Raw genomic sequence first — 13005 nt, 5'->3', positions numbered from 1 at the left:
CATGACTTCCATGAAAATCAGTCAACCATGTGCAGCAGTAGAAGTGGCTGAGCACAATAATTAAAAAAGAACCCTGTTTTCCAATTCACATAAATGAATTACAGCAGGTTGCTTTGCCCCACCCTCCAGACATAAAGAGGAACAGAGAGATTAGACTTAGAAACAGTAATTTCCAAAACATTGACCACAGTGTTTCAAATCCATTAAAAGACATTTCAGCAATAACAATTCATTGCTTACAGCTAAGACACGTTCCTGCAGTTCATACATCAATTAATTTAAAGTGAATTATCAGTTCTGAAAGGTGGAAGTTGTATTCGCTGGCAAACATTTCACACTTGCTAGAGAAGAACCCCAACACATCTATGTTGCTCAGATTTCCTTTTCAAACGGATTTCATTTTCAACCCTGCATGCTTTCCTTCAGAGAGCCGTTACAGGTATAGGGGTGAAAGACACAGACACAGAGACAGAGAGTATGTCCCAATCAGAGAGGTATGTGGGATCAGAGATCAGCCACTTCAAACAGAGCCAGGGACACACAGACGCCTGCCTGCCTGCCTGCCTGCCTGCCCAGCTGTGTGTTTGAATGGCGGCCGTCTGACAAGCCAAGAGACATCGGGGGGGTCAAAAGACAAAACTGAGGCAAATTTAACACATGGTGTCATCCTAATGAATGCTGATAGATAATGACGAAGAGCTTTTTTAAGAGCTATTTTAAGAGTTAGAAATAGTGTGACTGTGTGGAAGTGCACTGCATGGTTAAAAGTTTATCCTAAAAGTGGCCGCTCCCTAAGAACAGCAAAGTGATGCATAAATGCTTTAGACCAGCGGTGTCAAGCTCAATCTCAGTGAGGGCTTAGATGTACCTTTTATCCACTATTACTGTTTTTCACCCAAGGTGCCCTTCTTGTCTTCTAGCCATTTATTGATTTCAAGTTTACCGGTGCATTAATCAATTAATTCCATGAACAATAATGGATGGATAGATTAACTAAGATGCCCAAGACACGGGGAAAGTCAATCAGCCACGACACAGCCCATCAACGTTATTAGCCAGTGAAATTTTTATTTTTCCACCATTTTACTTAGAAAAGATGTCTTACAATCTAACCTGAGAACAGTGAGGCTGCTACAGAGAGAAAAAGAGGCTTTTAAGTTTTCTTTCCTTTGCCATTTCAAAAAAAGAAATGCGGAAAAAAAAAAAAAAAAAAAAAAAAATCAGCCACGGATGACCTTCCATTTGCAAACATCATTGTCTTCCAAAGCATTATTCATGTCTCTTCACATTCACATTCTCGGATATCTTCTCTCCTCTCACCAAGGTGTATACAATTCTACTGCAAAACATCTATCATTCAACTTTGGCTAGGATCTTCTTTTGATGGATCAGACACTTGCACCATCCACTTCAGATTTGAATCTAGCAGTGGGAGCAGAACAGCACTTCCAAAGCACAAGGCGTTAACTTACAGAGTGTGAGATATTAAAATGTGATAGTCTGCATGATTTTGCCAGGGGTCTGAGTGTTGGTTTTGCTTTGCTAGATCCTGAGCTGTTGATACAGGGAGACGCAATCATGCTCTAATAAGTGACTCCAAAGCCTGAGATCTCTCTTCCAATTTCACTCACATTGCCCAAAGCAGGAGAACAAAAATACATCATGTATATTCATACACATCATCATCAACATTGTTAATATTTGCTTTTTCGGTTTGTACAACCAATTACAGCTTAGTTATTGTTCGCCTGAGTGGGTGGAGAAATATGTGGGATAATTTTCAAGTTTCCCACTCTGCAACTATTCCTCTTACCAAGGAGAGCGAGTTCTGCTCAGCTAAGAAGTGCAACACAGAATTTCTCTGTTCTCTTTTTCCATAGTGAGCAGAAAGTCTTTCAGTACTACTCTCCAGGGTGCTTCCCCCCCCCCCCCTTGTGCGTTGAGCTCCATTTGAAGTGTTGCAATACCAAAATAGAGCAAACAGCTCGAAATGAAACATGTGGGGATTATTCTTACACATATTGAGACACTGGCAAATCACACATGAACAAAAGATGAAAATAAAACCTGCAGTACCTATATTTAGTTTGGCAAAAGTTGGAATTCGCACTACACTCCTGTTAAGTCCACAACCCAGAGCGCTGGCCTCTGACAATCTCCTGCATGTTCCTTCCATGTTAATGATATTTCAACAGTTGGATGTTTCGAAATCATGACATTTCCTTGACTTTTTGTTTCTCTGGTCAATCAAATGCCCCACAATCTGAGTAGACCACATTCTTTCAAATCAAGCTTAGAGATTGCGCATACTTACTGGTAATTATTACGACAAAAAGGCCAGCATGAAGTTAATGAGTTATTGATTACCATTAATCCATTGTTTACTCCCGGAGACAAACTGTTCTAACATCCTGTAACATCAGTATTAATACGTTGGAAGTCATATCTACACACATCATCCTAGCACCATGAGCTGTCGTATTTAGAAAGCACAGCTCATTTGTCGTTCTGAACAATAGCCGAGCTATCTGTGTGACTTGGATAAAGCCTAGACATTATTTCTGACTGCAGAATGACAATGTTTTGCATAATTTGGTGTTTTCATTTATACTTGAATCTATTTCTCTGGGGTGCATGAGATTCAATGTAACTGGTCTCCATCAAGGCTTCTGTCAGCAAGCGGACTAATAAATTAAAACAGTTAAAAACAACAAAATACAGAACTCAAAAAAACACAAACACCAGAATAAAAGCATGAACTAAGTCAAAGATTAATAATGGGGAAAAAAAATACACTGGCAGGGAACAAATCAAATGACAAATGGTCAACATCATAGTCCATGAGTGAGGCTACATAAATATGAAACGAGGGAGGAGTTCAGCAAAGGTTCTCTTTCCTAGTGCTAGTAAAGCACTCTGGTGGTGGTGAGTGGTCATATTTTCTTGGAGCACATTTCTACTGAGTTGTAACGGGTGGTTATCTCAATAGGATTGGAACAGTCAAGTGCAGCCAAAATTGGCTGCTGAGGGGTTCGCAACCTGGGAACCCAGGGAAGGATGCATTCGCTAAAAAAGAAAGTGATTCTTCACGAGTCGATTTTTTCCATCGTCTCGCCTTCTTTTCTGCCGAGTCGGTTATGTGTCTGAGTGGTGGTGCTCCTCCCTGTTCTTTTCCTCTCTCTCTCACTGCGGTGGCGTCTCTCCGACCGTCTCGATGCCATGCTGCTGGAGTTGCGCTCGGAGCAAGGCGTTCTCGTTCTTCAGCTCTTCGATCTGAAGAACAAAGAACAAAAAAAATCTCATTAGCAAAATCATCATCCCCGTGACGGCTAAATATAGCTCCAAGTTTACAGACCAAACTTTTCCTTTTGATGACTGGAAGTGCTAGATGTTTCTGATGTACACATGGGGCTATGCAATCCCTGGGATTAAAGAGTACTGTGTACAGCCCCTTTCAAACACACTCCTGCCCACAACTCAACTGGATTATCAAATCTCAAGGTATGTCATCTCTGCTACATTTCCCCTGGGTGAATCCCAAATTCACTGCCTCTCCACTGCGGGACTGAGGAGAGGATATTGAGCTTTGAGCATCAGAATAAGGATATATTGCCGAGTGCCTCGCGGGCCTAGGATTCAATGGGGAACGAAGACATGTGGCAGCCTCTGAGCTGCAAGGTTTCACAATACTTTGAGTACATTAGTATGCTGTTAGTCCTCACACAACCCCAGCATATTATTCCTACAGTCTCTCAAAGCACTGATTTCAGGTAGCACATCTCATTGTATGACTGCAAACTCTTTGATCCTCTTTGTCAGGCTGTGATGATAATCTATACAGGTTGAAATCTCAGGGGGTTTGTTTTTTGAGAAATGAAGATACATATGGAGCTAGATGGATTTCATGCTGCTGAGAGTGAAGCGAAAGAGTGTTGTGGTGCACTTTAAAGCAAACTAATCCATTCAATGCAATAGTAATCTTCACAGCCACATATGCAGCCTAGTGTGGTTACCTTATTACATCTCAGCTTATTTACCTGCAACAACAAACCAAGCAAGATTTCAACATATTATCATTCATAGCTTTCTTAACCCCTTACTGGAGTCCTGGCATCTTCTTTTGATGCCATAGCTGCTAGCTAGAGTGGGGACTGGATTTCATGCATTTGATTGGGCACCTGCTGTCTGCACAGCTCGTTGTCTACTTGTATCCTCTCCACCTCCTTCAGACTCTCCTGCAGCCGTTGGTTGCTCTGCCTCAGCTCACGGATGTAGTCACACGCCTTGGACAGGATGCCTCCTTTGCTCTAGAAGGACAAAGATAACGGTCACACAGATTCAAGTTGACCCTCATCACAAGATGAACAGCTAAAGGTAAAAGACTGATTTACCGCCCCGGTCTTGGTGCTGTCCATATTGCAGTCTGGGATGATCTTGGAGAGGGTGACAATCCAGTTGTTGATCTTGTCTCTTCGCCGCCTCTCAACTGTTGGGAAGGTGTAAAATAGAAACAGATCAGAGACACAAATACCCTGTAGTATGTTTTGTAGATGCGGGGGTTGAGGGTAATTTTGGTTCTGAGAAGCAGGTTCATTCCTGGAGCCTTTCATTTCAGTGGCTGCAGGTACTTAATAGTGTCTGAGTTTGACAGCTCAACAGCACTCCCTAGTGGCCAGTCCAAAAAAAAAATTGCTGTTATCTATTCCCGATGGAGCAATTTGACAGAGCTCAGTGATTTTCTTGCAACAAACCCTACATTTAGGCACCACACTGCATTGTGTTGCATTGTCTCTGATCACACACAAAGCCACAATCATGGGTAATTGCCCACCTTCATTATGCTGCGCTCTCCTTCTCTCATCTCTTGGTGTTCGAGGTCCATCCATTTTCCTGCAGACAGACAGAAAATTAAATACTTTTCACACACTACAATACCTCCTATCTCTCCATACAATCAGACACAAATCCTCAGCCCCGCATTCATCTAATCCTGTGCCAATTAAAACCTGTTCTTCACCGTTATCTTTAAATTGACCCCTTTTATAATCACAGCCCTCTCCACCACCACTGTGCTACTCAAGGAGGGCCTCTAAGGCTGTGTGGAGGCTTTGGTAGGCATGCTGAGGTACAGCCATACGAGGCAACATATGCAGGCATGACACCACCTCATGGCCTGGAGCGGGGGATGCTCTGACTGGAATACTGAGACCCGGTTGGACCACCAAACTTCTTATTCTTGCTGGCTGTCCTCTTCCCAGGTGTGGCCCAGAGGGAGCCCACTGTTTTATTATGCTGTAAAATTACACCGCTGTAGAAAACCAGCTGCTGTCTATTGGAGTCTGGGTGTACGGCTAATGACACAACTGTCTCTTGTCTCGGTGTCTTCCCTTAGGTATTGTGTTAATTAAGTCCCTGAGACGTGACAGGGAGTTTTATCCAACCACCCATCAAGGCATGAACAGGCCAGTGGCACACTCATACGTAATGACATAGCTTGTTTGTCTATATCCCAACCATGTTTTTGAAAAATGCAATGAAATATACAATTAATACTGCATTTCCTCCAATTAATGTGAAATACAGTCCATGGCAAAAGAATGGAAAGTGCAGCGAAATGGGTTTTTTAGGGGGGGGTGGGATGGGTTTGCTGTAAACTCAACAAATCTGTATTTCTCATCAAAAAAATCTATAGGGCAAATGTACACTCTATACTATTAATTTGAGGTATTTTTTCTTGTATGTTAAAGCATTTCAGAAAGTATCTAAATAGTTTGTGCGGCACCGAGTTTCCCCTATTTCACCTACGTGTAAGTAATGGGACGCAAAAACAAAATAAATTAATGTCATGCAAGGTCATTCACATGGCTTTGTCTATCCTCTTTCAACACCTTTATTCTATGGTGTTGAATTTGTGACCCATCAACCTAACTAGACTGCTGATATCTTCCTTTGAGATAGTCAGCCACGCCAAACTGCAGTCTCTCTTGTATCTCAATGCATCTTAATGGGATTTCAGCTGTATAATGGATTCTGCTCTACAGTACTCTTAGGCGCAGTGTAAAAAATGTGGATGACTGTATGAATAACTAAATGTACAGGCCTGGAGGAAAGTCTTTTTCCCCTTTCACAACTTACAGAGGCAAACCTCATCCGAGGGCTCCTGAGAGTTATTGTCGCCGGAGAAATCCATAAGAAAATTAGCAGAGCACAACCCCACTGCTGAAGCGCCCCATACAAGTTCAAGTATGGATGTAGAGGAGGACAAGGTTTCTTTTTTGATACTCTATTGATCCTTGAAAGAGAAAGCCTATTTTCACTTGTTCCCCTTCACAGGCAAATCAGAGTGGAGGGTCCGTTACAGAGCAAGCACCGCTGGAGCTGGTAAGGATTCGGTGCCTTGCTCAAAGACACTTCAGCAGGGCGGATGTCTGCTGTCGGGTGTCAGGTTGCAAGCAGGGCCTTTCAATTGATGACACCTGGCTGTCCACTTTTAAGCCATTACATCATCTCATGGCCTGCACATGGTGTCAGTCAAATTCATCTACACTGTGCAAAATAACCTATGTGCATTGAGATACAAGGGACTGCATCTTAGGCTTGGCAGAGTCTCTTAATGGATGATTTCCACAATGAAAGAAAAGGGTGATGGATCAAAAACCCCTTTATTTACAATTGCTGTATATAAAGGATATATGACCAAAATTGGTAAAGCATGGTTTTCATTTACTTTATTTGTCCCAATATTCCTGACACACCTTTTGACAAGAAATACAAGTTGAGATTAAGGTGAATACTGAATACTGTCCGAATACTTTTGCCACTGACTTATTCCAAACTAGGCTAAATGAAAGAACAAAGCTCATGCTCGAACAGCTAAGACAGGGCACGCTTTAAAACTGATACTAAAATAACAGTGTGGAGAGAGCCATCTGTTTCCAGATGGAGAACAATGACCTAATTTCTAAGTCCTAATGGAAAAATAACTTTGCCACAAGCACAACTTACAACAATGGATCGGGGTCAACACTGAAGAAATGCTACATCTGTGTCTCACACATCAAGAGCAGGGGAAATCAGCAGGGAGTTATGGGAAAGGAGAGGAGGGCATAGGTTTGTGTGCTTCTTCTCTCTTCTTGTGATCTAATTTGATTAGTTCATTTGCTGTGAAGGAGTGTGGGGGAATGTGGAAATTGTCCTCACCAGTTTAAACCTTCATGTTGCAGCACCTCGTTTTCATCTCTGCAAACGGGAGGTAAGGTGGGGAGTTTTCATTCATTTTACTCACATATCAATGATAATGTCAATGTTAATTAGTTTACACGTTAATGTAAGCCTGAAGCCTGTGACAAAAAATTATAAATAATTCATATAAGAAGGAAATAAATAGAAACAAACACACTGCGGATAGGCATACTGACAGATGGAAAAAAAACATTATACTCCCTATTTCAACACACAGAAATGCAGACACACTCTGCAACAAAGCTTGTTCTTCACTCCTGACTGTAAAGCAGTCTGTCGTATGCTGTGAACATCAAGCACCATCAAGAACAGCGGATCTGCTGCCAAAATTAGGAAAACGGATCCAGAACTCCCCATAATGCTGCCCACAACAAAGGAGACTAAGAGATGAGAAATCTCAAGTTCTGTGACAGAGACAGAAGCAGTCAACAGCCTTGTTGTCTATCCATGTACCGGACTTGACAAATAATAAATGAAAGGCAGGCCAATTAATAGTGTTGTTGAGTGTCTACTGTTTGTGTCTTTTGTTAAACTAATTGTATCATAATGAGGAGGTAATCAGGAGCCAAGTGTGTGATGAGACTCGACATGACACCCCCTAAAAATTATCACTAGGCCTCTAATGAATACACTGGTTTGAAGTATTCATGTTGCAGGCATGTTGTAGGCAGTGGGGGTGGCCTAGAGGTTAAAGGGCCTGTCCCACGACTGGAAGGTCACAGGTTTGACCCCCACAACAGCCAATGTGTCTCCATCAACAGCCAGCGTGAATGTGTCGTGCAAAAGTGCCCTTCAGTAAGACACTGAACCACTGTTAGTCACTCTGTAGAAGAGCACTAGCTAAATTAATAAAATGCAGTCAGTTTCACGGGTTAAGGGTTAAGGATAAGCATGGTGCAAAATGGAAGAAATCCTCCTTAGCTCAATGCTAATTCAATTTGAGAATAGGTCATGTGTTCATTTTGGATGACCAAAAAAGCAAAAGACTGCTTTGGCTTTTCCCAAACGATGGAAAAAATACATAATTTGATGTTAAAGGACCTTGCATCTCTCAGCCACATGCCTCATGTGCCTATGTGTTTCTGGTACACAAGCATACTTTGAACTCAAACATGTTGGAATTATTTTTCTAAATGATAGGCCTCGCTAATAGGCCAGAACTCGGCTGGTACTGGTAGCATACAATGAAAATAGCTGTAAGTCAATTTTGCTGTGCTCAGGTGAGCCTGCTGATTATCATAATAACAGCAATCACCAGCATGTGACTAACAGCTGGAGAAAGTCTGAGGCGGATCCCTTTGATGCATGATTATTATGATCCGTGTTGTGAGTTTGAGAGATAAACAACATAAGAAGAGAAGAGGGAGAGGGAGAAACCAGGTTAACCAGGATGTGTTGAAATAAAGATCCATGATATAACATCACCCTTCTCAGCAAGTTCAGGAGAGAGAAAAGAGAGACTCCATAGGCAGCAACACAGTCTGGACCAAGTTAGAAAACAGTAGCATTTCATGTTGTATAAATGAATCAGAATTGACTTAATAGCTGTGAATGGCTCTATAGCATTGAACATTAAACAGCAATTTCCTCTACTTTTGAACAACAAAAAAAATCCTCAAAAATTCAATAATCCAATTGAAAACTTACTGCCTGGTAAAATGACCAAACAGCTTATTTCCTGTGGCATTTACATAGGGGATACCAAAAATGTTTTTGAGTATTGAGCCATGGTTAGTTTGTTAGTAGATGTGGCTCAGACTGCAATGTCAATGTTGTCTCCGTCCCAAGAAGGGAACTAATGGAGCTGATACTCACGAAGGGTAGGGCTGTGTGCGTGGGGCTATGGTTCGTTGTGTGCCTGTCTGAATGACATCAGGGGGGGTCATCATCACGTAAAACTGACCTGCGGAAGGGACAGGAGTTGTTAATTCAGGAGTGAGGAAAGAGAGAAAAAAGACAAGGCAGGGAAGACTTCGATTTTTGATGTTATTTAATGAAACATCTCACAACATAACAGAGCACATAACTAAAATCAGCTTAAAAACTCATCAACCCCCCGTCCACACACCACAACAACAACAATATTTGCAGTGCTGGGAGCGCTCACAGGTGCAATCAACATCTAGATACAAACAGTCAGACCCTCCTTCCCACTGTAAATATTGCAGTGTGCAGCCCCAAAGCACTCATAAATGAGACAATATCATGCCTGAGAGAAAAATACTCATACTGCACATACTGCAAGGCGTGCAGAGACCCTTTCATCCCTTTCAGCGTTGCTACAGGGCCTGTAGGACCCAACCCCCTCACCTCGTTCCAACATGCTCAGGCCAAACAGAAAATTCAGTGAAAGGGAGATTCCCACTCCAGCAACTAGAGAAGAGGTGCTACCTTAAATGTAAAAATTTATACTAGGATAAGAAGGCAAGACACTCTCTCAAAATGCAAAATTAGATCTCTATTTACTAGTTAAAAACCATGACGTCTCGGTCCAGACGGCAACAAATCAACAATAGAAAAAGGCAACATTATATATGCAATCCAAGGAGTGGGAATAAACAAGCCCACAGGTGATTACAATAAAGGTAATTACAAGAAGATGAATATCTATATAGAATATATTGCAAGGAGGAGAAAGGAGGACACAAATCTGATTGGACAGAAAATTCAGCAACACACGTGTCCTATGTGACACACACTGTCACATAGGACACTCAACAAGTACAAAACACGTCACCCATAGCCATTGCAAAAACACATGGACAACAGTTTCTGATACTCCACAGAAAGGACACCTATCGCCCACCCCCGGATCCAGCCGAGCCAGAAAACGGTTTGTCGCCAAGGTCCCATCTACTATCCTCCACTGCAAGTCCCCTGACCTCGTAGGAAGTGGCAGCTTGTAAAGGACTCTCCACCCACAATAAGATCCTGAGGTTCCTGCATACAGGGCCTTACCCCCTGCCTTCCCAAACTGCCCTAGACCTTGATAAGAGAAAGTCTTCCTTCCTCCTCCCAACCCCCAGTTTCAGCAGATAGGCTCAGTAGAGGGAACTCCCCCCCGCTGTGGCATCACCAGGCAGCCCCTCACGGCATCCTTAGGCTGGCAGAACGCCCAAGTCGAGCAGAACCACTGGGTTATGGAAAAAAGGTTCCTCCCATACCCCACAGTCCAGGCACTACACCCTCCACACGTGTATGCCTCAGCAGGCGCCAGACCCTCAGGACAGATCTATAAAATCCTGAGGGATCAGGAAAAGCTGAGGGACCAGCCCTAAACCGAAAACCCTCTGCAGCAATGGACACACTGGTTCTGTATAATAGTTTCTGAGCTGCCTGGAGCTGGACGGCTGCAACCCGGCTCTCGGGGTCGACCAAGACAACAGACGCCCTCAGCTAATGACACCCTGACCAAAATTAGTCCATCAGCTTCTTCCGAACCTCCAAAAGAAAACTGCTAGGAGAGGCTAGTACAGCCAGACAATGCCACATGACAGGGAAGAAAAAGAGAAGAAGACTAGGAGGATACGTGACAAAGTAAACATGATCAGTGTAACTAGTTTCATTTAGGCCTGTGCAATTATTTGACTACTGCAATCTCTGAGTGGTTAGACGATGCATGTTTTTCTCATAGAGAGAAATGTTTCAGATTCACAGATATTCTGATGGTGTGCAAAATCTGTTGCGTATAAATCAATAATGCATGACAGAAACCTTTCATTTTATTCAAACTGAGCAAATCCTTAGCATACAGCATCTTAATACCCTCAAACACTTTTTTTTTTTTGGAAAATTGCTGAAGCAGTGAAAGAGAAATTATGCTGAAAAAACTGTATCCACATGCATCACAGTTCATGTTTCAATCAAAATATTCAGTAAAAAAAAGGCAATATGATTTAGAATCAATATTGTGTAGCCCTAGCTTGAAGGTAGAATGGATTATTTTTCTCTGCGTCTCATTATGCTTCACTCATGACAATACTGAGAAGAAGGCAGTTGTTCTCTCCCTGTCTGGTACTCCTCTATAGTCTTGTTTGTCACTGAGGGGTATGGCTAAATTAGCCCTGTAGCTCTGTGGTAAGCTTCAGCCCAAGTTAGTGTGAGAACTGACTCACCCCCTGCCTGTGTGAGTGTGGGGTCCGTGGTGGCCTGCACAGACACAGTCCCGTCGCTCACCGCGGTGGCGGGGAAGTAAGCGAAGCGCGTCTCCCCTCCCACCGCCTCTCCTGCTGGGCTTCCTCCATTACTGAAAGGGTTTTGGATCACAGCCTGTGACAGAGATAGAGAGAGAGAGAGAGAGAGAGAGAGAGAGAGAGAGAGAGAGAGAGAGAGAGAGAGAGAGAGGGGAGAGCTTTAACAAGTAGCAACAGAGCAGTCACAGTAGGCAACAGCACACCTCAGACTCTTGTCAGACTCGGTACTGGCACCCCTCCTACATTCCCCAAGCAAGATACAGTGCAGTTTGACAGCTGGGATAAAGAGAGGGGGAAGGGGCAGCAGGGGACATGTTAGCAGAGATTACAGAACGCTAACACGTTTATGATGGAAAATTAGTGCTACAAGTGCAACATGATTTTGAAATTTCAGCTGTTGAAATTGCAAATCAAGAAATTTCATATTTTAAAGTTCAAAGAGGTAAATGCAGAACCAATATATTCAGATACATGGTTTTCAATGTAAAATATTTCAATGCTATGAATTCAGAATTGTTTGATTTTCGATAGTAAGTGTTAAAATTTGTTAAAGAAGCTTTTATGGCCTTTTTTTGCATTCATAGAAATCACAGCACATTATCAAGTAGTCACTGAATCATTGGTATTGATCAACAGTCCTATCAAACCCCATTTTCCATTTTGTGCTACGGGATGGTGAACATCTTATTACACCTATAATGTCAAGATTTTTAACATGATTGATGTCTTTCACTATAGCATGATACATTTTCATTAATTTTCAGCTGAAAAAAGTGGCTGGAGAGTGTATTTACTCTTAAAAACCAGCAATTTAGTATAACCTGCTGCTCTGTGTTCATCAGTAAAAAGGGGGGGGGGGGGGGGGTGTTCTGGTACCTGAGCCACTGCCTGAGGAGCCCCAGTGAAGGCGGCCGTAGAAACGACGCTCACCGCTCCTCCCCCGTCGTCTCGTCCCTCCAGCTGCTGGTCCGTTACCTGGACAACACGGTACGTCACCTGAGGGGCGGAAAGAGAGACACAGGCAGAGAGCGAGCGAGAGAGAGAGAGAGAGAGAGAGAGAGAGAGAGAGAGAGAGAGAGAGAGAGAGAGAGAGAGAGAGAGAGAGAGAGAGAGAGAGAGAGAGAGAACAAAACATCAAACACAAGGCACATGAACATATGAGGCTGAGATATATTTAGTTTGTGTGTTGGAGCTTAGTGTGTATGTGTGTCTGTATGCACACGGATAGAGAGAATTTGGAAATTCACGGAGAGAGATCAGCCGTTATTTTATGTAATTGTCCCATGTACAATGCAAAACCTTACCTTACTTGGAGATTTGTTTATCATATCTGCTGCTTCAGTTCAGCTGAGCCTGGTATCTGACTAGACAGTCCTGCTCTAAGCAGTGCATTGATCTCACCATCCCGGGCAATATGCTTATGCTTCAGAATGCGCCTGATTCAATTTAAAAACAAGTCTAGAAAATCAGCTTGTTTGTTACAAAGAATCAGTATTTGTACCTCTTAATCATGTGACTCTCCTCCTGACTGACATGTGACACCAGCCGCATGCCAATCCCAGACCGGACT

At 42.8% G+C, this 13005-nt stretch overlaps 1 protein-coding gene across 1 annotated transcript; it reads right to left on the bottom strand.

Annotated features, from left to right (window-relative positions):
* Positions 1–1052: 1052 nt before the first annotated feature.
* LOC139650855 (upstream stimulatory factor 2-like) lies at positions 1053–12818 on the bottom strand. Its single transcript, XM_071527639.1, has 9 exons — positions 12740–12818; positions 12312–12431; positions 11358–11511; positions 9058–9145; positions 7201–7239; positions 4832–4890; positions 4392–4486; positions 4179–4307; positions 1053–3273 (listed from the first exon to the last, which is right to left on the bottom strand). Exons 1-9 carry the CDS (start codon positions 12761–12763, stop codon positions 3184–3186), a joined length of 798 nt encoding a protein of 265 aa, XP_071383740.1. The 5' UTR covers positions 12764–12818; the 3' UTR covers positions 1053–3183.
* Between the last annotated feature and the right edge of the window lie 187 nt (positions 12819–13005).

This window comes from Centroberyx affinis, unplaced genomic scaffold (genome assembly GCF_046629955.1).
Source record: "Centroberyx affinis isolate AG114_WGS23_722 - 3 ecotype Tasmania unplaced genomic scaffold, CSIRO-AGI_Caff_v1 ptg001554l_1, whole genome shotgun sequence".
NCBI lineage: Eukaryota > Metazoa > Chordata > Actinopteri > Beryciformes > Berycidae > Centroberyx > Centroberyx affinis.
Note: the sequence above shows the minus strand (reverse complement) of the source record. Positions and strands in the feature narration are given on the sequence as shown.

What these genes read in the sequence shown, in the direction of transcription:
- LOC139650855 (XM_071527639.1), bottom strand. Translation starts at nt 12,763, where the DNA reads ATGATAAACAAATCTCCAAGTAAG. An exon ending in TAAACAAATCTCCAAGTAAG is followed by an intron (nt 12,432 to 12,739) that starts GTAAGGTTTTGC and finishes TCCGCCCCTCAG; the next exon opens with GTGACGTACCGTGTTGTCCA. An exon ending in ACAGCACCAAGACCGGGGCG is followed by an intron (nt 4,308 to 4,391) that starts GTAAATCAGTCT and finishes TTGTCCTTCTAG; the next exon opens with AGCAAAGGAGGCATCCTGTC.